At 46.4% G+C, this 22,080-nt stretch overlaps 1 protein-coding gene across 23 annotated transcripts in view; it reads right to left on the bottom strand.

Annotated features, from left to right (window-relative positions):
• The window catches only part of ACACB (acetyl-CoA carboxylase beta), a 70,245-nt gene that overhangs the window by 28,565 nt on the left and 19,600 nt on the right, over positions 1-22,080 (bottom strand). For 16 of the 23 annotated variants that reach the window (XR_010592919.1, XR_010592918.1, XR_010592917.1 and 13 more), the window contains 18 exons: positions 16,692-16,824; positions 15,205-15,343; positions 14,605-14,714; positions 13,715-13,796; positions 13,241-13,339; positions 11,973-12,082; positions 10,301-10,411; positions 9,585-9,794; positions 7,741-7,911; positions 6,999-7,160; positions 6,512-6,693; positions 5,360-5,510; positions 5,149-5,252; positions 2,795-2,876; positions 1,938-2,083; positions 1,647-1,797; positions 1,291-1,425; positions 593-739 (listed from right to left, as the gene is read on the bottom strand). Coding sequence is in view for 15 of the 23 variants with exons in the window: in XM_042852418.2 (XP_042708352.2) it covers positions 593-739; positions 1,291-1,425; positions 1,647-1,797; positions 1,938-2,083; positions 2,795-2,876; positions 5,149-5,252; positions 5,360-5,510; positions 6,512-6,693; positions 6,999-7,160; positions 7,741-7,911; positions 9,585-9,794; positions 10,301-10,411; positions 11,973-12,082; positions 13,241-13,339; positions 13,715-13,796; positions 14,605-14,714; positions 15,205-15,343; positions 16,692-16,824 (2,425 nt within the window). In the remaining 8 variants the exon portion in view is untranslated. Of the gene's footprint in view, positions 1-592; positions 740-1,290; positions 1,426-1,646; positions 1,798-1,937; positions 2,084-2,794; positions 2,877-5,148; positions 5,253-5,359; positions 5,511-6,511; positions 6,694-6,998; positions 7,161-7,740; positions 9,371-9,584; positions 9,795-10,300; positions 10,412-11,972; positions 12,083-13,240; positions 13,340-13,714; positions 13,797-14,477; positions 14,514-14,604; positions 14,715-15,204; positions 15,344-16,691; positions 16,825-20,479; positions 20,641-22,080 lie in introns of those variants that run through there. The other 7 variants (XR_010592914.1, XM_008163637.4, XM_065568822.1 and 4 more) reach the window with 5 other exon arrangements.

Raw genomic sequence — 22,080 nt, 5'->3', positions numbered from 1 at the left:
GATGGTTTCTCAACTGTGGCATTGGGCTGGGAGTAGCATCGAACCAGGTATAAAACCCTGGTCAAAGTCACTTGGGGACTGATTTTCAGAGGTGCTGAGCACCTGCAGCTCTCACTGACCTCAGCACAAGTGGTGACGGCTCAGCATTTCTCATAAATCATGCCCTTAGAGTCCTTGTCTATAAAATGGGAATGACACCTTCCTACCTATCTACACAACAGGTGGTCGTGAGCCTTAATTTAAGGCTTGTGAAGGACTTTGAGATCACTGGATGAATGGAAGGCACAAAAGATGTACTACAGCCAATGCTTAACATTAAGGGGCTCAGCAAAGTATTATAAATTTCCCCCAAGGTTGCCACCTAGAGAAATACGGTAAATGCTCTTTGTTATTACACTGATAGTGGGAGACCATTCCAACAAGAATACAAGTTAAACTAGATTTGAGAGTAGATCCAGGTCTTCATCCACGTATAAAAAAGAAATTGAAGGGAAAGATGGTTACATGTGAACAAAAGCTTGTTGGCATAAATATATCAGTTAAAATACCCTCTGGGTATTAGAAGCAGATGCCATTAGAAAAAGGCACTTACTTTTGCACTGAAATATGGCTCTGGCAAGCAGTAGCCATTCATGACATTGATCAGATTCTCCAGGACACTGTGAAAGACCTGGTGCAGCTTCAGGCCACCGATTGGCAGCATCTGCTGGGTGGGGAGGCCACCTGTATACAACTGGGCCTGAGGTCGAATACAAGAGAAAGAAAACATTTGGAATATAAAACAGGAGTGGAGAAGAGAAAAGTGAGGCAGATCTCATTCAAATAAACTATCATCTAGAAAAATACATGTGTGCAACCTCAGCAGGCAAGGAAACTGCTCAGTATCCATAATTATTTTAATTAAAATGCAAAGGAGGGTGTCGTCAGAATGAATCAAGTGGTAAATTGCCAAGTAAGAGGCATTAGAAAAATGTATGTCAGAATTCCTTATTCTAGTCATTTTCAATCAAGCCTTAAAAATCAAAATTCAGTTTTCTGCCCAAATCCTGAAAGGCATATATGCTTAAGATACAGACTAGCTAAAGCCAACAGAATATTTATATAAAGGCCACACTTTCAAATACAAAATTCTACATCATTGCTAAGTATCTGGTGTGTTAAAACCCCAAGTGAACAAACATATTAAGATACTGGGGCATAAGAGACAGACAGCTACAAGTCACGGATGACCTGATTAGTCATGTAAGTAAATAGAAAATAACCTGGTTCTGTCCCAGCAGCAATACTCACTGGGTGCACTTTGGTAGGATCATCTAACTCGAGTCTAGCTATGACACAGCCTGCCTCCAGCAATGCTCCTGGCCGTTTTATATAATGTATATTGCCAGATTCCTTCACCTCCAGGGTCAAAATAATTTTCATCACCTGTATGAGGATTGTGGAATAGAGTGTAATAAATGAGTATCATCCATGCAACATCAAGAGCTTAGGACAGTCATTTTTTTCCCCCAAGTGTCAGAATAGAGACATGACTTCATTTTTTTTATTGTAGGGGTGCATATACATAATCTGCATCTCTTTATCAAGCATACACATTGGAAGCCATTTGCCACTCAGTGACACAATCTGCACTAACCTACAGTTACCTCTATCTCTGCAAAACTGTGCCCTACGAAGATGTGGCCTCCATCTTCCACGGTGTACTTCAGCAGTTTCCCAGCAGAGGGTGATCTCAGCATGGTTGGATCTTTCTCCTTTTCAAAGTCACACGTTTTGTTACCAACGGTGATTCGGTAGCTTAAGGAGAGGGGAAATTCTGTTACTGCTCAACCTATTTTCTGCCTGCTGCAGAAGCAGCTGCAATTGCTGCTGTGTCTAGTCGCGAGATTGGGAAGAAATCTGCAGCAGTGGGATAATGGGTCAGCTCTCTAACTTACCAGTCAACTTCTTCTTTCATGTACGTTGTGTAACTGTTACCATCATAAGAAAGCAGCACCCCACCATCATTCAACCTGTGCACGTCTATCTCAATGTGAGTGTTATTCATGATAATGACATAAGTTGTCAGAGACTGACGGGCAACCTATTGAAAAATACCGAAGAGAGAGGCTTTAAAACGTGAACATTACAATCTTCACTGAGATCAAGCCTTAGGCTTGCATTGCCAGGCTGCTGTGCATCAGCCCTTTGAGATGACACCAGAAGCCGAGCTCTCATTGGGTAGTGGGTGGGAGCAGGATTTAGTGTGGAATACGGACTCGGCTTCTCCATGCCCCCTCTGTCACTTAGACCAGCTTGCTGCCTTCCTAAACTGTGTCAGGGAGATCCCAGAATCCGCTGAGAAACATTGCTTTAGATCACAGGACTTGAGGTTAGTGTTTGAATTGCTAGCCTGGTTCTACAGCTCAACCATTAGCAGTAATTTCAGCTGATCCTCCACTTTCCCATGATAAGAAAGTGATTTAACTAACTACAGCTGCTACCTAGCTGGATTTATGAACAGGAAAAGCCAGCACTTTATTAGACGCATTAACTCCAGCAACAGTCCATCTGGAAGCAGAAAAATTCTCCATACTGTAAAAACAAATAGTTAAACTCATTTAAAACAAGATTTTATTATTTTAAAAAATGGATAATGAAGATATTTTTTACTATCTTTTCACTGACAGTACCCACCCAGAAGTGCTTGTCTGTACTGATGAGAGAGACATGCAGAATCTACCTAGCCATGTGGAGTAATGCCTGTGCAAGCCAAAGTCTCCACAAGCTTGGAAAAACAAAAGACACCGTTTACCTTGAGCGCGTACTTCACACCTTCATAAATAAGCTCCACTTCTACAATGTTCAGCAGGAAAGCCGCTGGCAGAACTTGGCCCCTAAGGGACAAAGGTAAAAAGTCAGACACCAAGAGAACTCAGCCACGGCATATAGCCCATCAGCACTAGTCCAAAGAGCAGGTTTAGACTGCAGTGGGCTGCAGAAGAGAGCTTTTAAAGGGGACTTGCAGGCAGGGCCGGCTTTAGGCCTGAATCGGACCTCGCACCTAAGAGGGCCCCACGCCCTTGCCGCCGCCGGTACACTGTACCGGGGTGGCCGGCTTCCCCTGGGAGGCAATTTAAAGGGCCTGGGGCTCCCAGCAGGAGCTGGAGCCCCAGGCCCTTTAAAGTGCCACCAGAGCCCCATTTCTGGAGCCCTGGGGTAGGGCCGCGGGGCTCTGGGGTCTATTTAAAAAGTCCGGGGCTCCCCTTGCTTCTACCGCCCCGGCCCTTTAAATAGCCGCTGGAGCCCCACCGCATCCCCAGGGCTCCCTCGGCAATTTAAACAGCTGGGGCGGTAGAAGCAGGGGAGCCCCTGTCCTGCCCGTAGCCAGCCCCTGCTGCACCCCCTGCCCGCACCAGCCCTGCACCCCGCACCCCCTGCCCTGCCCGCAGCGGCAGCCAGCCCCTCCTGTACCCCCTGCCCGCAGCCAGCCCCTGCTGCACCCCCTGCCCTGCCCGCACCAGCCCCTGTCTCCAGCCAGCCCAGCACCCCCGCAGCCAACCCCACACCCCCTGCCCTGCCCGCAGCCAGCCCCGCACCCCTTGCCCTGCCTCCAGCCAGACCCTACCTCCAGTCAGCCCCTGCCCTGCCTCCAGCCAGCAATGTATGTAATATATAATTTTGTTATTATTTATATAGTTATGGAAAGTAAATAATACATGGAAGAAATAAAAGGGGTTTTTTTAATGTGTTTTTTTTTTAAGTCATCCCTGCCGGGGCCCCACTGAAAATGTTCGAATTGGGCCCCGCACTTCCTAAAGCCGGCCCTGCTTGCAGAGGAGAGAAATAGTTGGTTTTGCATCCCCTTTCGGATGTATAAAGGCAGTGTGAAAGTTTATAAAATGTTTAAAAGGTGGTGAGGGAGGAGTTGTGCTGCTTCACATGAGAAATTAAGCTCTTGTGTCCCCTACAAGATTCTATGATGATGGCAGAGCTACTAACATGACACCATCACAAAAGTGAAATGAGTGAAAGTTCAGCAATTGAGAGGGGAAGGGACTTTTAGCCAGCCTGATTAAAACTTTGGTTTCGGTCATCATCTACTTAGCTCCAATGGCTAATGAACACTTTGGAGACAGAATGTCTTAAATAAAGACTCAACACTCTCACCCTTCAACTAAGGTGTAAAAGTTCACAATGCACATCTCTGAAAAACCACAAGAAGTCCCACAGGAAAACTTGTGAAGACTGAACTTGACATTCCTAAGGTAAAAAAACCCAGCAACTTAAAAACAAAACAAAACTTTCTTCATAGACGTTAAAGACCAGAAGGGACTATTATGTTAATAACCTGACTTCCCACATCTCAGAAGCAAAAAGCAAAAACCTTGGGCTTTCTTTTTTAATATCTCATCTCTTTTGCTGCCCATTAAGGCTCTGGAAGTCAAACAAAGTTTCCTTTCTTCCACTTAGCTGCCTTAAAGAATATAGGAACACCATCTTCACATCCCACTCTGAAAATCAGCAATGTAATCACGAGTCAACATTCTGTGCCTGGTTTTAACTCCCTTAGTGGCTGGTCATGCCTTACCCTGCTAAGGTGTTAACTTGCATTAGACAAAATCATGCACGAGTAGCCTGAATGTCTGTGACAAAGGGTCAGCTTATGTGCCGAAAAACCTTGGATCTCACACACACACACACACACACACACACACACACACACACACACACACACACCCCTACCTCAATTATTACAATAGTATGTACAGTCCTCTACCAAGACTGGGACCCTAATCCGCTAGGTGCTGTACAAACACATAGTAAGAGGCAGTCTGAAAGAGTCCCTATCTCAAAGAGCTTGCAGTCTAAACAGACAAAAGGTGTGAGGAGAAACTGAGGCACAGACAGGGGAAGTGATTTGCCCAGTCGCTCAGCAGGCCAGTGACAGAGCTGGGGACAGAACCACATCTCCTGAGCTCCAGTCCAGCACCCTGTCCACTGCCTCTCAAACACAGCACTGTACGTCACATGCTCTATATACCCCTGCTCTCGCTGAAGAGTGTAACAAAATTCCCATTCATTTTAGCGGGACCAGTATTTGGTCATAAGAAGGGTTTAAAAGCCACACTTCATTGTGCTTATCCCATTAGTCACGTAGCACTTTACCTTTCGAGCGAATGCAGGAAGTCAGTCATACAAGTCCTAAACAGGGCATCTGCTACATTCAGGGCACCGCAAACCACGCCCAGCATGGTGTCTGGCTTCTCGGCCTAGCGGGGGAAAGAATGACACTTCCAGCACATTGTGGACAGCAGATCCACGTGAGAATGAAGACGATTAGCCAGAGGGAAGAGAGTCAGAGCTCAGCTTCTCCCACCTGCACTTTCTCAGCAATCAGGTGGTCCAGCCACCCAGTATCTATCTCATTGTTCTGAAAGCTCTCAGTCTCCAGCAGCTTAATCAGGTACTCGACTGTTGTTCTGAAATCCCCACGGATCGACAGCTCTTTCAGCGCCACAACCATATTCCTTTTAAAGAAAAGTTCCTCTGTTAATATTGAGTTTAAGATTCATAGATTAATAGATTCTAGGACTGGAAGGGACCTCGAGAGGTCATCGAGTCCAGTCCCCTGCCCGCATGGCAGGACCAAATACTGTCTAGACCATCCCTGATAGACATTTATCTAACCTACTCTTAAATATCTCCAGAGATGGAGATTCCTAGGCAATTTATTCCCGATGCATGATAAATATTCAGTGCTAAGCATACCGATCTATTGGGGCATACAGAATAACTATTTCTTTTCCCCCCTTAGCAAGTGTCTTTCCCCACTTCATTTTCTATCATACAAAGTACTAAAGACCCAAAATCTGATGTATCCAATACACAAGTGCAAGAGCAGACGTTAAACTTCTCTTTACAAAATATACAAACACATACGCCACATTTTGATTGGATTTCGACTGACATGCAAGAAGGCTCTTATTCAGCAGCCAAGGTATACAGCAAGCTACACAGAATGGTTGAGAATGCTGCATATAGTGATAGGCAACCTTATAAAAACCTAGATAGATGGGTTTCTATAACTCTGGAGAGAGACAGCCTGCAGTCAAAAGCTGTCTCCGAGTGCATGTTATTAAAAGTCTGCCCTTTCTGCATGTTCAGCTCTTAGAGATTTATTTATTTTTTTGGCCTGCTGGGAAACAGTTTACTTTGAAAGGTAACAGAGTAGCTCTGTGAGGTCCCGATGCAGCAAAGCACATGACCAGTACCAGTAAGAGCAATACATAAAGCTAAGCATTAAGTGCTTTGCTGAAGCAGGGCTAAATCACCACATTTCCGAATATTTCAGTTTAGTTTGAACAGTCTCCATAATTCCCCTGCAGGGCCCTTTGTCACAAGTCCACAGCTAAACCGCTCAGAAAAGCCGAAGTGGCTCGTAGGGTTAAAACCAAATATTTTTATATCTAAACCCATCAACGTTCAGTGGCACTTGAGTCTCTCGAGAAATGCTTATTGCTAATCCTACTGGGAGGACAATACTGACGAGATGGCCTCCTCGCGGTTCTCTCCCCAGGAGAAACAGTGCCCAAACTGCGAATCAGCAAATTCGTGCAAACCGCCAGCAGCTGCCACACTGAAATAACCCCAGACATTCTTGCTGCTACGGAAATTCAGCTCCTGCACTGTCCCTGAGCTTGGCTTGAACCCCTAGAGTCAATGTAAAAAAACACAAAGAGAAGAAAGTAAGAAGTTTACATTTGAAACAAAATAGGTGCAAGGCAGGAAAGAGGAATCCCATTGCAAACAACAGCTATTAGATAAGTCCGCCTGTGGATTCCATTAACCCCACAGATCTCATCTGAGAATATGTCCAGTATTCCAACATTTTATCAGTGGAGGACTGCTCAGAGTTCAGATCTTGCTAAAAACAAGGTCGCACCCTGCCCCCAGCAACATTTTAATCTGATCCAGACCAGAGCAGACGCTTTCTAAACAGGGTTCCATTTACTCACCTCATCAGGGTTTTCACTGGTGATTCTAGCAGCAATGACATGGCCTCTGGGCACTGGGATATTCGCAGGGCTCTCAAAGCAGATGGGTGTATCAGCCCATGGCGACTCTCCATACAGCACTCGGATGTCTTTTATTCTGTGCAAGGGGACACCCATTGCAATCTGCACAAGTGCCCAGCAGAAAAAGGAGACAAAGGAGACGGGGCTTGGATTCTTCTAAATTAGCTTTGAAATGAGGCTACAGTATGAGAATTAGAGCCAATCGGTGGGACTGGCTGGCTCAGGTAAACGGGAAAGGGACAAGGAGCCTTTCACCCTCTAGGTCACCAGTTCAAATCCAACCCCTTCTGGAGGAATCAAAGGGAGCAGCCATCTGATGGCTGCTCAGAGCCCTGTGTGAAGTGACCTTAAGAGCAGTCATCCCAACTGGTCACTTTGTGGGCATATTTTTGAGGTGCTCAGGACTGATGGGGCATGTCATTCTCACTCCTAGAGATGGCTCCTCTGGGTTGGGAGTGAGACATCACGCAGGGGCTTGGTCTGCTGCTGCCCATGTTCTACCTCTTAATGGAGAGAGAAATTCCTTCTCCCAGGTTGCCAATCTGGTACCTTTCACAAACCCCAAACTCACACACAACATGTGGCTCAAACCAATGAGCTCCTCAGAGTCATTCATGTGCTGCAACAACTTTAAGAAAAGCAACAGTGGGAAAAAAATGATATGTTGGCAAATTTCAAATACCTGTAGCTGAGCCGCAGGTAAGTTCACATCAGCAATCATTTCTGTGCAAGGATGTTCTACTTGCAGGCGGGGATTTAACTCCAGAAAGTGGAAGCCGCCATCTTCACTATAGAGGTATTCGACTGTCCCTGCACTCACATAGCCCACCATCTTTGCAAGGCGTACTGCACACTGAAAACATGACACAAACAGATCTGGCTTTTGTGACGCTAGCTCCTGCTAGTCCACAACTGCAGAGCACTTTGCCTGGTGTTCAGAGTCTATTACGTGCATGTTTCTGACATGCCCCACATGCAATATTTCCAGGACACTACATCAAATCGGGGAAAGACAAATGCCGCAACAATACAAATAAATAGGGGGAAAAGCATCAGCCCAGGAGGGAGAATGAATCTGTACATTAAAACTGTAAAGCAATTTACAACTGTGATCCATTAAGTTACGCAGCTTTAATGTGCAGCGGGTAACTGACTGAATGCAGCACAGAAACATGGAAGCAATAGAAGTCATTAGGAGATGGGACGGGAGTGTAACCTGGGGACTGAGGAATAAAAGCCACTATCTTGTTAGTTAAGCCATGTCAAGTTTGCAAGAACCAAGACTTTAAAGTTCAGCCTGCTACTTAATTATGTGCTTAATATGGGAGAGGTAATGTAGAGCTACCAAACTCTACAGCAACCGGAGGTGGATAGTGGCAGCTAGAAAAAATTTCAAGCAGAGAATCAAAATCATAGACCAAAAATGCTAGTTAAATTAAACAAACCTCCCCACCCTAAGAGTCACTCATTCAACTGAGATGTTGGTAAGCATGGGGGTTGTTTGTTTTTCTGTGTGTACACAGTGCCCAGCACAATGGAGACCTGGTCCTTGACTGGGGACCTTAGTGGCTACTATAATGCAAGTACTCAAACAAGAAGTGTACTGCAGGAAGGTGATGACACAGACAAGATCACATTAGTCACACAAGAGGTCCCAAAGGCTTGTGAAGTAAGGAATACTCACATGATTAAGGGCTAGACCCTTAGGTCAGAGCTGATACACTGGGACAGTGTTTCCATACCGCAGCCCCAGGCTACAACCGAACATTTATCCCTCTAGAAAGGGAAGGTGATCATGGCTCCCAGGCGGAGAGCCCCCGGTTCGAGGAGATTGTGGAAGGGATACAAAAATTAACTTGCTGGACACTCCTGAGCAGGGCGGGGCGAGCAAGGCAGCCACCCAGGGTGCAAAGCCGTGAGGGCAGAAAATTGGGGTGGAAATAGGTGACACGTAAAGTCCTGCACAGCAGGGCTCGTGGAGGAAGCACCACCTTCAGCCCGACTCACCTCAATGGGCCACCCAGCCTGTCTCGGTTGGGGGCACAACCAAAAAAACCGGGGCAGGGGAGGGGAAACGTAACGCTGTGTGTGTCCTGTCTCCCCACCCAAACGTCACCTCGGGGAGGGAAGGGGGGAATGATGAAAAAAGGCAGGGGGCACAAATATGTTTGCTCGCCCCAGGCGCTAAAATGCCTAGTTCCAGCTCTGCTCATCAGGCAACCTCTTGGGTTTGTGCTTTTAAGCATTTGGCTGAAACGCAAGGGCTGTACACAAGCATCTGAACAGTTCATCCTGGTGGTGTCCCACTTACAGCTGGAGTGTGAGCTCTCTGTGGCTGGCATTGTCTCCTTTGTTATTTGTCTGTGCAGCACCTAGCACAACAGGGCCTTGCTCGGGGTTCCTAGGCATTACCGTAATACAGGTAATAAAACTAGTAGTGAAAAGGTTCCTCTTCTCTAACATCCTCTCTCTCTGTGAGAGCTGCCTCTCTGCTTCCACACCACAGAAAAGACCCAGAATATCTACCTGCTCCATAAAGTCAAACACAGAGGGAGCTGCTACCGTCACTGGTGCCTCTTCAATTATTTTCTGATGCCTGCGCTGTAGGGAGCAGTCGCGGCCGAACAACGAAACCGCGTTCCCGTACTGATCGGCAAGGACCTGCACCTCCAGGTGCCGGGCGTGCTGGGCTAATTTCATCACAAAGATGGGGGACCCTGGGGCCTCGCTCTGTACCTGGGAGGGGAGCAGAAGAGCATGAGAAACGCATTCATGTGGTGGATTCAGGCTTGTATATTCCTTGACATTGGGTTTACACGTGTCATCATCCTCCGTGGGGGAAATTCACTGCTGGGCAGAGGGCTGGCACCATATAAAATATCATTCATGTTCCCAACTCCTTTATGTATTGAGCTTTTTACATTTTTTAAAAATATATGATTGGTGTTTGAACGGACAATAACTCAGCCCCCCAAAATATGCCTATAAAATCAGTCAGGGAAACAGTGGGGAATAGCTCTTCTATTAAATATACTTTTAAAGGGAAAAAAATAAAAACTCAGGATTTATGGGGAGGGGAAGGCCCTCAGAGTTTCTGGGGGGAAATGGGGGGAGTTAAAAAGGCAGGTATATGTTCGGATGGGGGTGGAGGGAGGCATCCTCCTTGGTGCCTCTTACTTCTCTGAGAAGGCAAATTAAAAAGGTGGGATTTGGGGGTACAAACTCTCCTCAGAGTCTCTCACTTGTCTGAAGCAGCCAGTGAATTCCTCCGCGGTCTCTGCTTTCCGGATTCCTTTGCCACCGCCGCCTTCCGAAGCTTTTATCATCACAGGATAGCCAATCCTCTCGGCCGCCTGAAGGAGGGAAAGGGCCAGGAATTTGAAGGGAAAGGTTTAGCTGTTTCTGGGCCAAATGCAGCCCCGGAGCAAGTGGGTGCGACACCCATTGAAGCCCACAGAGTCAGGTCCCCTCACCCTGGGGTTCAATTTGTCCAGAGCAAACACAACAGACGTAGATGCACTCATTGAATTCCTCTCAATTTAACAGAGAGGGAGCTGGTGGCAGACCAGCTGCTTGGAGGGGTCCTCAGCTCTCAAAGAGCTCCCATTAGCTCTGATCCAAACCAGTTCCCAACTGCTGAACTTCAGGGTACCTCTATTTTGCACACCCTGCTGCAGGAGGTGAGGTGCGGTACGGTGAGAGTTTGGATCTGCGCTGGAGAGGAGAGCATTGTACCGGGTAAGGGGCTCGGCTCTGCTGGCTGTTAGGCGTGTGACCGTCATTGCTGAAATTTATTTTTGTTTCTGTGACGTGCTGGGAGCTAATAGCGCTGGTCAGGTCCCTTTCTATTACTATTAGGAATCCAATTAAGGAAAAGATTCATAGATTCCCAGGGCAAAAGGGACCACTGTGATCATCTAATCTAACACCATGTATGACAGAGACTACAGGACTTCCCCACAATAATTCGTAGAGCAGAGCTTTTAGAAAAACATCGAGGCTGGATTTAAAAATTCTCAGTGATGTAGAATCTACCATGACCCTTGGTAAATTGTTCCAACGGTTAATTACTCTCATGATTAAAGTTTTACGCCTTATTTCCAGTCTGAATTTGTCTAGCTTCAACTTCCAGCCATTGGATCATGTTATATCTTTCTCTGCTAGACTGAAGAACCCATTATTAAATGTATGTTCAACACGTAGTTACTTATAGACTGCGATCAAGTCACCCCTTAATCCTCTCTTTATTAAGCTAAATAGACTAAGCTCCTTGAGTCTATCACTAATCCTTTAATGATTATTGCGGCTCTTCTCTGAATCCTCTCCAATATATAAACATCCTTTTTGAGTGTGGACACTAAAACCGGACATGGTATTCCAGCAGCAGTCACACCAGTAACAATTAAAAAGGTAAAATAACCTCTCTACTCCTACTCAAGATTCCCCTTTAATGCATCCCAGGATCACATTAGCCCTTTTAGCCAGTGTCACACTGGGAGCTCATGTTCAGCTGATTATCCACCTCCACCCCCTCAATCTTTTTCAGAGTCACTGCTTCCCAGGATAGAGTCCCCCATCCTCTAGGTACAGCCTACATTCTTTGTTTCCAGATGCATACATGTAGCCATATTAAAATGCACATTATTTGCTTGCAACCAGCAATCTGGATCACTCTGAATCAGCAACCTGCCGTCTTCATTATTTAGCACCCCCCCAACTTCTGTCTCATCTGCATGCTTGAGCACAGATGAATTTGTTTTCTTCCAGGTCATAGATAAAAAATGTAAAATAGGGCAAGGCCAAGGACTGATCTCTGCAGGACACCATTGGAAACACACCCACTGAATAATGATGATTCCCCATTTACAATTTCAAATAAAATGAGTTGAGCCACTGTTGGGCCAGGATCTTTACCTCCAGGCCTTCATCCACGTCCTTTACACAGCCTCGTGCATAAGTCTCTAGGGAGACGCTGATTGTTCTCCGCTGCTCACAATCCTCCGCTGTCCATTCTGCCATGAGACCTACAGAATGAAACACTGACCTTAGAAGGCCTTAATGCAACAGAGGAGCACATGGTTACAGAGGGACCTCACTAACTCATTCTCTTGCCTCGGAGACCCACAGCAAATGGCTGGATTTGGCAAGTTACTGATGCTTCCTCCCCCACAGCCCAGCCATAGGAACTACTACAGCCATATTTCCACTATGAATCATATGGGAAAGCAAGCAGGGGTGCACAGTTTGTCTGGAGTAGCAGCCAGGCTTGACTTAGCAGGGACCAGCTGTATTCCCCAAAGCCTGGTTACACAGGAGAGCAGCTCTGAGCCAGAGAACAAACATGAAGAGATCTCAGCGTTGCTATTACCAAGGTGTTTTGGTGTGTTTTTTTTTTAAATCATTCTGGCTCTTTTTTTAAACCCCACACAAATTGGGGTCTGGCAGGCCTCCAGCAGTGAGGCAGACAGGCATCTCACCGTGGCAGAGACCCCAGATTAGTATCTCAAGCCCGATAAACATTGAGCCGTCAAAAGCCACAGGGCTGTGGCTGAGCTGACACATGGACAGCAACACCTGCAAATTCTCTCTGGCACCCACTTCCCTGTACTGGGAGAGTGATCAGGAACCAGGCTCAGGCACCCATCCCTAGAGAGCCAAAGCACAGACACAGGCCAAACAGAAACAGAGGGGACCGAGAGACAGAGGAGGGAAGGAAGAAAACAGTGAAGATGAATACAATAAAATGAGAATGGCTAAGGCAGAAGAGGAGGAGGTTTTGAATGGGAGAATTTGGACAAAAAATAAAACTGGATGAAAAACTACTTAGGAGGTTAAAAGCAACAGTAGAGGCCCAGGGAAGAAGAGATGCATCAAGACAGAACAGGAGAATTGAAGATGAGGAAGAGAAAAAGGAAAGCAGTAAGGATTCACAAAACTCCTGTTTGTATAGCAACTGGAGTCGGCAGTTTAATGGTGGATTGGCTGTTCCTGGCAGGCAGAAAAGGGAGCACTTAAATGTGCCTGGGCAGAGGAGGGGTGACGCCCCACCCAAGATCTGGCCCCTCTGGCTAGGAGGATCCCCACTTTTTCCCTTCTGTAATAAGTTTGACAGACAACGCCCAAATAAATCTGACACAAGCCAAGTTCAGACAAAGCATATCTCATGCAGAAGGCATTCTTACCACTTCCACTCCATGGCAATGTGGGGATCTGGACAGTCTGGGCTACAATGGTGGAAGCCACTTTATCTCCCAAAGCCCACATGGCTTCACTTGGAGGACCTTAAAGCCGGCAGGAAACAAAAACATGAGGAGGTCAGTGCCTCAAACTCACAGAAGCCCTTTTCAAAGGGCGGCAAAGAACTTCATATCCCACCCACCCTCCAACCACATCAAACACAACGGAGTAAAAGGCGCACGTTATGAGGAATGTTACTGGGAAGTCTCCATGAACCCTGGCTTGAGAGCCCCTACATTAGAAGGCTGGTGTGTAGGGCCAATACACACAGACACCACACTCAGAAATAGTAGTGCCCACCAGAAGCCAAGGACACCAACACACTTGCTAACTCAGCGTACATGACCCCCTTGGACAGTGGTGCGTTTTGCTGGTTTAAGCGGAGGGCTGCATTGAGGGGAAAAAAGCAAGAACCCTACCTAGGAAAGCCACCCCATGTTTCTGCAGCAGCTCTGGAAGCTTAGGGTTTTCAGAAGCATGGCCCCAGCCAGCCCACACGGCCTGTGATGAAAGAAAGGCAGTGAGTATGAAGGGATAGCTGTCCGCACAAGCGTCCTCCCATCTTTCACCCACCGCATCCTGCGCTGCCCTCTAATAGAGACAGGCGCAGATCAACAGCATGGATCCCAACACCCTCAAACTTCAAAGTCCTAACTACAGCTTCGGCCTCTCTCTACACTCCACTTGCTCCCATTAGTTACAGTCTTTAAAGGCCTAAGTGGTGAGGGAGCCATTTACCTGAGGGTTCACCCCTCCCATTCTGTCTTGTCGGTAATGATCGGTGGGTGCTCTTGTTCTCAATTTCTCAAAGGATGGAGCTATGGTACTCTAAATAGAGAGGGCACCTAGCCCGGTGGCACCTTCCCCCTCATGCCACGGTGCCCAAGTAGCACCTCTGAGTGCACAGACTAAGGTACGGGTCTGCTCTGGGCTTTGAAGGTCATTTGTGTAACAGAAAGAGTGGGAATGGTTCCAGAGCCATTTCGGTTTGTAACTTAGCCCCTTCTGCAGCCATAATGCCGGGCACTGCAAATAATTACCCCCCAGTCAGGGGGCAGAGACTCAGGTCTGCAGACACATTCCATTCTCTCTCGTTGCCCACTCAAGCCAACGGGAATCTTTCCCTCAATTTGCACAGGCACTGGCAGGCCCTAGGATCTCCAGCTGTCCCTCCAGAATTACCTGCCTAATGCCAGGACCCATTTCCAGACCTCAAATGGGCCCAGGAGGATTCCTGATCTTCAGGTTCATAACTTTTGTGTGACCATCCCTAGTCCATGAAGACCGACCCTCTGTGCGCTGCTTGTACCTGCACCGGAATCCTCTTGGAAATATCCACGATCAGCTCTACGTTGGCATAGTTGTTGTTGTTGGCTCCCCCAGGGACAGGCACATAGTGATCAGCCATTTTGATGTACTCTGGAAGAGAGAGCCCATTCTTGGTAGCGTACAGAGGGCTGGTCGGGGGGTGGGGGGGAAACATGCATAGCAAACTGACTGCATCTGAGTTGACAACTTCAGCTCCTATTATGGTTGCTCCCCCAGGGAACTGCAGCCATGACAAGCTTGCACACATCACTGTATATTGCAAAGCAACCACAGTTCTAGAACCCAAGGGAGATTGGAGGGCGGGGGGGGAGGGGCTAAATCTCTCAGTGAGTCTGATCCTATAGTCCACGCAAGGAGAAACTCTCACTGAAAACACTAGGAGATGTCCTGGCTTGTGAATGCAGTTGCTTGTGCCTCTGACTAAAACCAATCAATACATAACTTCCCAGGTGAGTGCTGAGGAGAGAACAAAGAGGCAGCAGTGCTGGCACCTATCAGGGGATGTTTGCAATAGGCACCACAAGGAAAGAGGGGACACAAATGTCAGATATTGGTTAGATTTTATGGATCTAGGATTTACCTGCATTTGCTTTAAGATCTTCAGGCGTAACCATGACAACAAATCGAATTGCTCGCTCATTTCTGAACATTTCGTAGGCCCACCTGCGGATGGAGCGCATGCACTTCACAGCAGCAATGCCATTATTTGCAATCAGAACCTGGAAGCAAGAGGCAGAAAGGAACACAAGGGTCAGAGGCAGGCGTTTGGATCTGACTAGGCTCAAACCAGCAAAAGGCAGAGAGATCCTTCATTTCCCCTGAAAACTGAGACGAGGGTACACAGCACCTTGCAGGATCAGGCCCTAATGCTCAGATATGGGAACTGTAAAAAGGCTGGTCCCTTATTCAATATTCTGCCAAGACACCAAAATTGCAGACTTTAGATCACTGGAAAGGAGTTACATAGTAACATGTACATTGGTTATTACACACACAGTAATGTTATTAACATGGGAATTCCATGGTTGTAGAGAGAGCAGAATACCAGAATATAGGGACAGACACATTATAACAGCCCAGACAGCTCACAACAGCTCCTTTCCAAGAGCTGAACTTTTGCAGGAAGTCTCCAGATGAAGGAAGCATTAGGCTAGTTACCGTTTCTACACAAATGAGAGAAAGCTGAAATACGAGGTCAAATTCTGCTCTCGGTTACTCCACTGAAGTAGTTATTCCAGATTTATTCCGGGCACAATGGAGATCAGAATCTGGCCCGATGTCTGCAATACAATTCATAAACACCCTGAAATGTAGAGGGACTCTCACTGACAATTAACTGCAATGTCTGTTCCTATCAAAGAAAACCAGTTCAAGAGCGGGCTGCCTGCGAATGCTGAAGTTGAGACTAGATCAGTGTTTCTAACAAACGCTGTTTCTCGGAGCTGTGACTTGGCTGCCAGTCTTCATGATGTCGAGTCTTAGCCAAAAAGCTTTACTTTTGGGATGGTGGGAAATAATTTTGACTTAGAACAACAACTTGGCTTATTCAAGCATAACACAAGGCACTGCCCAGCCCTGGGCGTGGGAAGGAATAAAATACCTCACAAAGCTCTGCAGAAGCCCTTTCTCTGAGGACTGAGAACGCAGCACTGACTGGCTTCAACAGGCAGCACCCTCTAGAAAGGTGTTGGATGCAACATAGGAAGTCAAGAGTTGGAGGTTTACAATGAAAAGAAAAAAGTAAAGAACCTTCAGGCAATCAGCAGGGACAAGGGAGAAGCGGGTTTGCACACACGTACCAAGGGAGGAAAGAAGTAAGCAAAAAACTGGATATAGGAGACACCTCTAAGAAGTTCCAAAGAGTTTTGTATTTGTAGGATCCATTTTGATCCTTAATGGTGCTTTGACATAACTGACCTATGTTAATATCCTAGGAACCTCCACGCCAGCAGCCTACAGAATATAAGAACTGTTCAGGAAACCAGCATCCCAACTGCAAAGAGAGCTAGGAAGCCAAACATCCCCACGAGCACGCGCCTGGGCTGGGCTGGGCTAAGGGCAAGGTACCTTTTCAATAATGCGGTTCCCCCCAAAACGAGTCACGAACTCAGCAGGTGAGGCGACAGTGAAATCCCTCTGGAGATCCAGCTTCTTCTGCTCTCGGCCTCTCTTGACCAGGTGCAGCCCTGACATGCTAGGCCTGAATCAAGTACAAAAAAACACGGCATTTAAAAAAAAATCATCATCAAAGCAAGGCTGCTGTCTAGATACGCCAACAGTTCAGAAGGGCAGAGTCAGATTGATGTCAAGCTTAGGACTCTGAGAAGGAATGAATTTTGCAAAACATGCAACAGCCTAAAACTTAAGATGAAAAACAAACCATCACAGTAATACCAACGGTCTCAAAGAATCAATAGCCATCAGATAACCCGTACACTCCCGACAAGGTAAATACAGGATATAAAGGATTGCTTTACCAATATGCAGACTCTTCCAAGACAGAACACAGAAGCTGTTTAAACAGTACCCTACACAAAGGGTGAAGGAGAACACTGTATTCAATTGAGAGACATGGGAGAGTAAATTTAGGAAAGCGAAATGTAATTCTTCAGGGCTGAATCCCCTACTCTTATGCAAAATAACAGGATATCTTTAATGATGCCAAGTGCCCAAGACCTTGGCTACCTGTCACTGATTTAAAAACCATTGATAAAAGGCAATTGTGCTGCTAGGAAAGATGTTCTATCTCTACACAGATACCCTAAGAGAGGCTGAGAGCCATCCTGGTGTTTGCATTTCAGACCACAGACGCGCACACAGCCAAAATCACTGGGAAATTTCAGGACTGTTGACGGACAAGGCTGAGTATGTGTGTAGCTACTATCAGGATAACGATAGTGCCATGACAAATACTAATCCGCTTCCTGCCTGACAAAGATTCACAGATCACACATCGCTGGCAACGTGCCAACGCTCTGCACAAGGGTCTCAAATTACTTTGCAAACAGTTATTAAGCCTCACAACTGCTATGTGGTAGGCCTTTCTTATCTCCAAGTCACAGAAGAGTCCTGAGGCCTACATGATAAACTTACACGGGTATAGCTACTTTGCTCAAGGATGAGAAAAAACCACACACCCCCTGAGTGACACAGTTATAACAACCTAAGCCATGATGTAAGACAGCAGTTCTCAAACTTTGGTCCGCGGACCACCAGTGGTCTGCGAGCTCCATTCAGGTGGTCCACGGATAGTTCCCTCTAAGGTGCGCGCTTGGGCGGTCACACACGAGGGAATGAAGGGCCACCCACCTAATTAGTGGAGCCATGGCTTCACTAATTAGGTGCCTGGACATGTAAAGTGAGGTGGTGCCTTGGGGGAAATAGAGGGTACGGGGGGGGGGCAGTGGGGTGAGAAGAGGGGGCTGCGGCAGCCAGAGAAAGAGGCGACTTTCCCCAGCTCGGGGGCTGCCGCGGCAGGGGAGAGATCCCCCCCGTCCTTCCCAGCCTCGGCTCATGGGCTGCCGCGGCGGGGGAGAGAGGGCACATCCATCGCATTAGAAAGGTAAGACTACTGATATTAAAATATGAGTTGTGTGCTTCTATTTGTAGAACAAAAAAACGTTAATTATTAAGGGTTTTTTATATAGCACTTTTATCCAAAGCACCTTACCATAGTTAGCTAACGGTACAAACAACATTTGGAAAGATCATTAAGTGGTCCGCCGAGATCCTCAGCAATTTTCAAGTGGTCCATTGAAAAAAAAAAAAAAAAAATTTGAGAACCACTGGTGTAAGACATCCAGGGCTTCTCTCATAGCTACTGCCGCTCCTGGAGGTAGATTAACTACACCAACAAGAGAAACTCTCCTGTCAACATAGGAGCATTTTCACTGAAGTGCTGCAGTGTTTTAAGTGCACACCTTTCTTCTGGCACAGAGATGCTATGTGACTTGCCCAAGAGACATGCAGCAAATCAACAGCAGTACTGGGACCAGCTGTCAGTTCCATGCTCAATCTACAAGACCATCCTGCGAATCTGCTGCATACTTTGTTGTTTTTTCCATAGACGCATGAAAGGACCTCCTGGGCCAGAGAGGCACTTTGAAGTTAAGCACTGCTCTTCCCATGCAGCTCAGATTGTAAGGTCGGGGCATTTGCTAGTCATGAAATCAGCACGCAACAATCAAATAAATTATGCTCTTTGTGTTTAGGACACAAAAGAAAAACAAGCATGTAGTTTTGAACAGGAAATCAAAACACACTGACAGTATCATTCTCATTTTCCTATCAGTCACTAAATACTGCAATATTGGGCAGAATGCTGCCTCTCCACTCTCGGAACCTTTACTCAGAGGAGCAATTCGTACTCACTTTAACTCCAGTCAAGAAGTCCATTTGCAAAGGCTTTGTAGGACTGAACCCCTTTCTTTGCTAATCCTGCTCAGACAACAGTCTCCTGTAAATTTCATGGATGGGAATCCTTTAGTACTTTATGCTAATGATCAAAGGGCTACTTGCAGATAGCTAAGGCCCAGATATTCAGATTGTGTTTATCCCAGCAGTATCAACCGCAAGCATTCAAAAGTCATAACAGTGGCTTACAAATGCTACAATTTTTTTAAAATACTACACTCTAGGTTCTTTTAATTGCCTTCTGGATTTTGAGAATCCAGGGCTCATATTTGTAAGGTTTTTTTCTGCAACCTTAAAGGCTAGAAACGTACTCCCCGCCCTTCCCCCAATCATGAAATCAGAGAGATTCTCACATGAGAAAATAAAGTCCCACCTCCTGGAGTAAAGAAAAGAACCAAATAATGAGATTTGCAATAAAGTTATGAACGTGTTGCTAACTCTTACAGCAATCAAGCTAATGTGCACAGAAATTCCCTTCCCTCTCCCAAACCCACAAAATACTTTTATATTTCAGCAAGAACTGTTTCAACATGAACCCCAGCCTGCAGGGGGCAGAACCCAAGCAATGCAGTGCTATGCTAGAGCAGGACAACATGATGAAACCCAGTAGCTAAAGAGAAACTAACCAGTTCATTTTTCATTGTCCCAGATGCCTGAAATTCAAAGAAAACAAACTATAAAAAAGTTTGGTTTTACAAGATTTTAGCTTTAATAAATGAAGGGGTAATACAGGGAAGTTGGGTTTGTTTTTCAAATAAATTATTTTTAGTCTGACAGCATCTCTCACAAACACAAAAGTTAAAAAAAAAAAAAGTTAAACGCCACAAAAATATTGTGCAGTGCTAAAAAAAACCCAGATATAACTCACTGCCACACTCAGAAAACTAAAGAGAAAAAGTTGCATAAGAAAAGCTGCTGCCTTAATCTCCCTAAATACATGGATTGCTCGATAAATTCAAATCGCTGGACAAACATTCATTAACTTTCACATTTCAATGAGAAAATAAAAACAGCCAATGCAGTATGCAGGCAATGTTTAGGGAACAATGCCTGGCTACCACTAACTTTCAAGGAGTGCTTCTCTGCACACATCTCAACAAGTACAGAGTTAGGGTGACCAGATAGCAACTGTAAAAGATCGGGACAGGGGGTGGGGGGTAATAGGAGCCTATATAAGAAAAAGCCTCCAAAATCGGGACTGTCCCTATAAAATCGGGACATCTGGTCACCCTAACAGAGATTCCTACCCGGAACTATACTCAGAACTAGGAAACTGGTAAAGAAAAACCCTTGAAGCACATCAGAAAGGAGCAGCAGGCGCCTGTTGTTTTGCTAAGCAGACCGAAGTTGCAGCTGTTAAGAAAGTTACATTCTGCCTTGAACTCCTGATCCCCTTTTCAAGGTACCCAAGGCAGAACATTTCTTTTGCCCCTGGTGCCAACCTTCTCAAACACTGGACCCATCCTCTCCCTCCATTCTGTAATTCAATGTGTGATTAGGGTCCCATTGCAGAGTCCAACCCGGGTGCTTCCTCTTCCTCCTCCATTTCTCGGTCTCTCTTCCCTGCCTCCATTTCTCCTCCTTCCCCTGGCAGCTAGAGTAGTAGTAACAGCGAACTCTTTAGCAGCACCCTGTGGCACAGATTAGAAACTTCACTTAAATGACCTTGGGCTGGCTCCACTCACTTCTCTCTTAAAGCAACAGTAGCTTAGAGCAGTTTCACCTTACCAGATACCTACAGGGGCCAGAGTTTTGTTTCGCAAAATCCAAGTAGGGATGGGGTGGGAGTAGGGGGGAGGAACCCAACTCTACCCTTACTACACAGCGTATGTGAAAGGCAGAGACATCACCTTGACCTGGAGCCTGAACATTTGCATTTCCTGACTGGGTTGGACTGACAAACTTGTATCAAAGCAGGTGTTTCCAATGTGGTGCATGAACAAAGTGAGCCATGGTCTCCGCTCTGAAGAGCTTACAGACCAAGACAACGGACAACATGCAAAGGGCAGGGGAGAAAGAGAATCAAGTCCATATGATTTTATGGACAAAGTCATTTGCTACCTTTTAGTGAACGTTATAATTACATAAACAAATGAAGACCTCTGTCCAGCTTAGCCATGAAACGTTGGTTAAGTTCTTCCAGAAGTGGGTTAGAATAGGGATTTGAAAGATTGGATTTTATTTTTGTTTCATGCTGCAATCTATTCCTATCAGCCTTATCACAGCGCTATGTATAACGGGCTCATACCAGAGCAGGGCGCCAGCTCATGTCAATGACAACTTACATGCAGAGCAAGAACAAATGCAATGAGCAGAGCGGGGCCTGAACTGTCACTCTGGGTCCAAACCCCAATCAAACACCTCGCAGGAGTCCATGTCTGACTCCAGATCCCACTTCACAGCAAGCCCAGCCCTAGAAACTGAGAAGCACTGACACAGCAAAGTGCCTTATCTGAAGGGCAAGTTCCCCTTCCTGGTAAATGAATACAAATAGGTCTATCTGAGTCATTGTTTTATGGCTGAAACGCTGGATGCTCAGCACTGGGAAGGGGTTTAATGAATGATCCCTTCACAGGATGACAGGGGAAGTTATTCCTACCCATGTCTTTGTTCTCAGGCCGTGGAAGAGGAACAAATGCTATTGCAAGCAGCCGTGAGCACGTTGCACCCATCCTGCATGCCCTGGGGCCTGGATCCTGCACCCACTGAAGTTAATGGTGGAGCATCAGGGCTGATAAAGGATACCGTAGAGACAGCATCAGTCCTGCTGGCTTCCAAAGAGCTCCCTGGCAAGGTGCCTGGGGAGGATCAGCACTCTGGTAACGCCACTGCATGTGACTTCCCTCTTTACACGTAAGGTGGGTGAGCTTTTGCTCTAGCGGCCACAAGGGTATGGATCCCACCCCCTCCTTCCCCTGCCCCCACCCCCTCCGCCTCTCCACACAGCTTAATCAATCTCACTTTTTAGCAATAGGCAACCCAAAATGTTAAGACCAAACCCCAGGCAAGACCCCTCTTTTTTAAAACGAGGGCACTTTGTTCC

The sequence above is a fragment of the Chrysemys picta genome, chromosome 15 (assembly GCF_011386835.1).
Source record: "Chrysemys picta bellii isolate R12L10 chromosome 15, ASM1138683v2, whole genome shotgun sequence".
Classification (NCBI taxonomy): Eukaryota; Metazoa; Chordata; order Testudines; family Emydidae; genus Chrysemys; species Chrysemys picta.
Note: the sequence above shows the minus strand (reverse complement) of the source record. Positions and strands in the feature narration are given on the sequence as shown.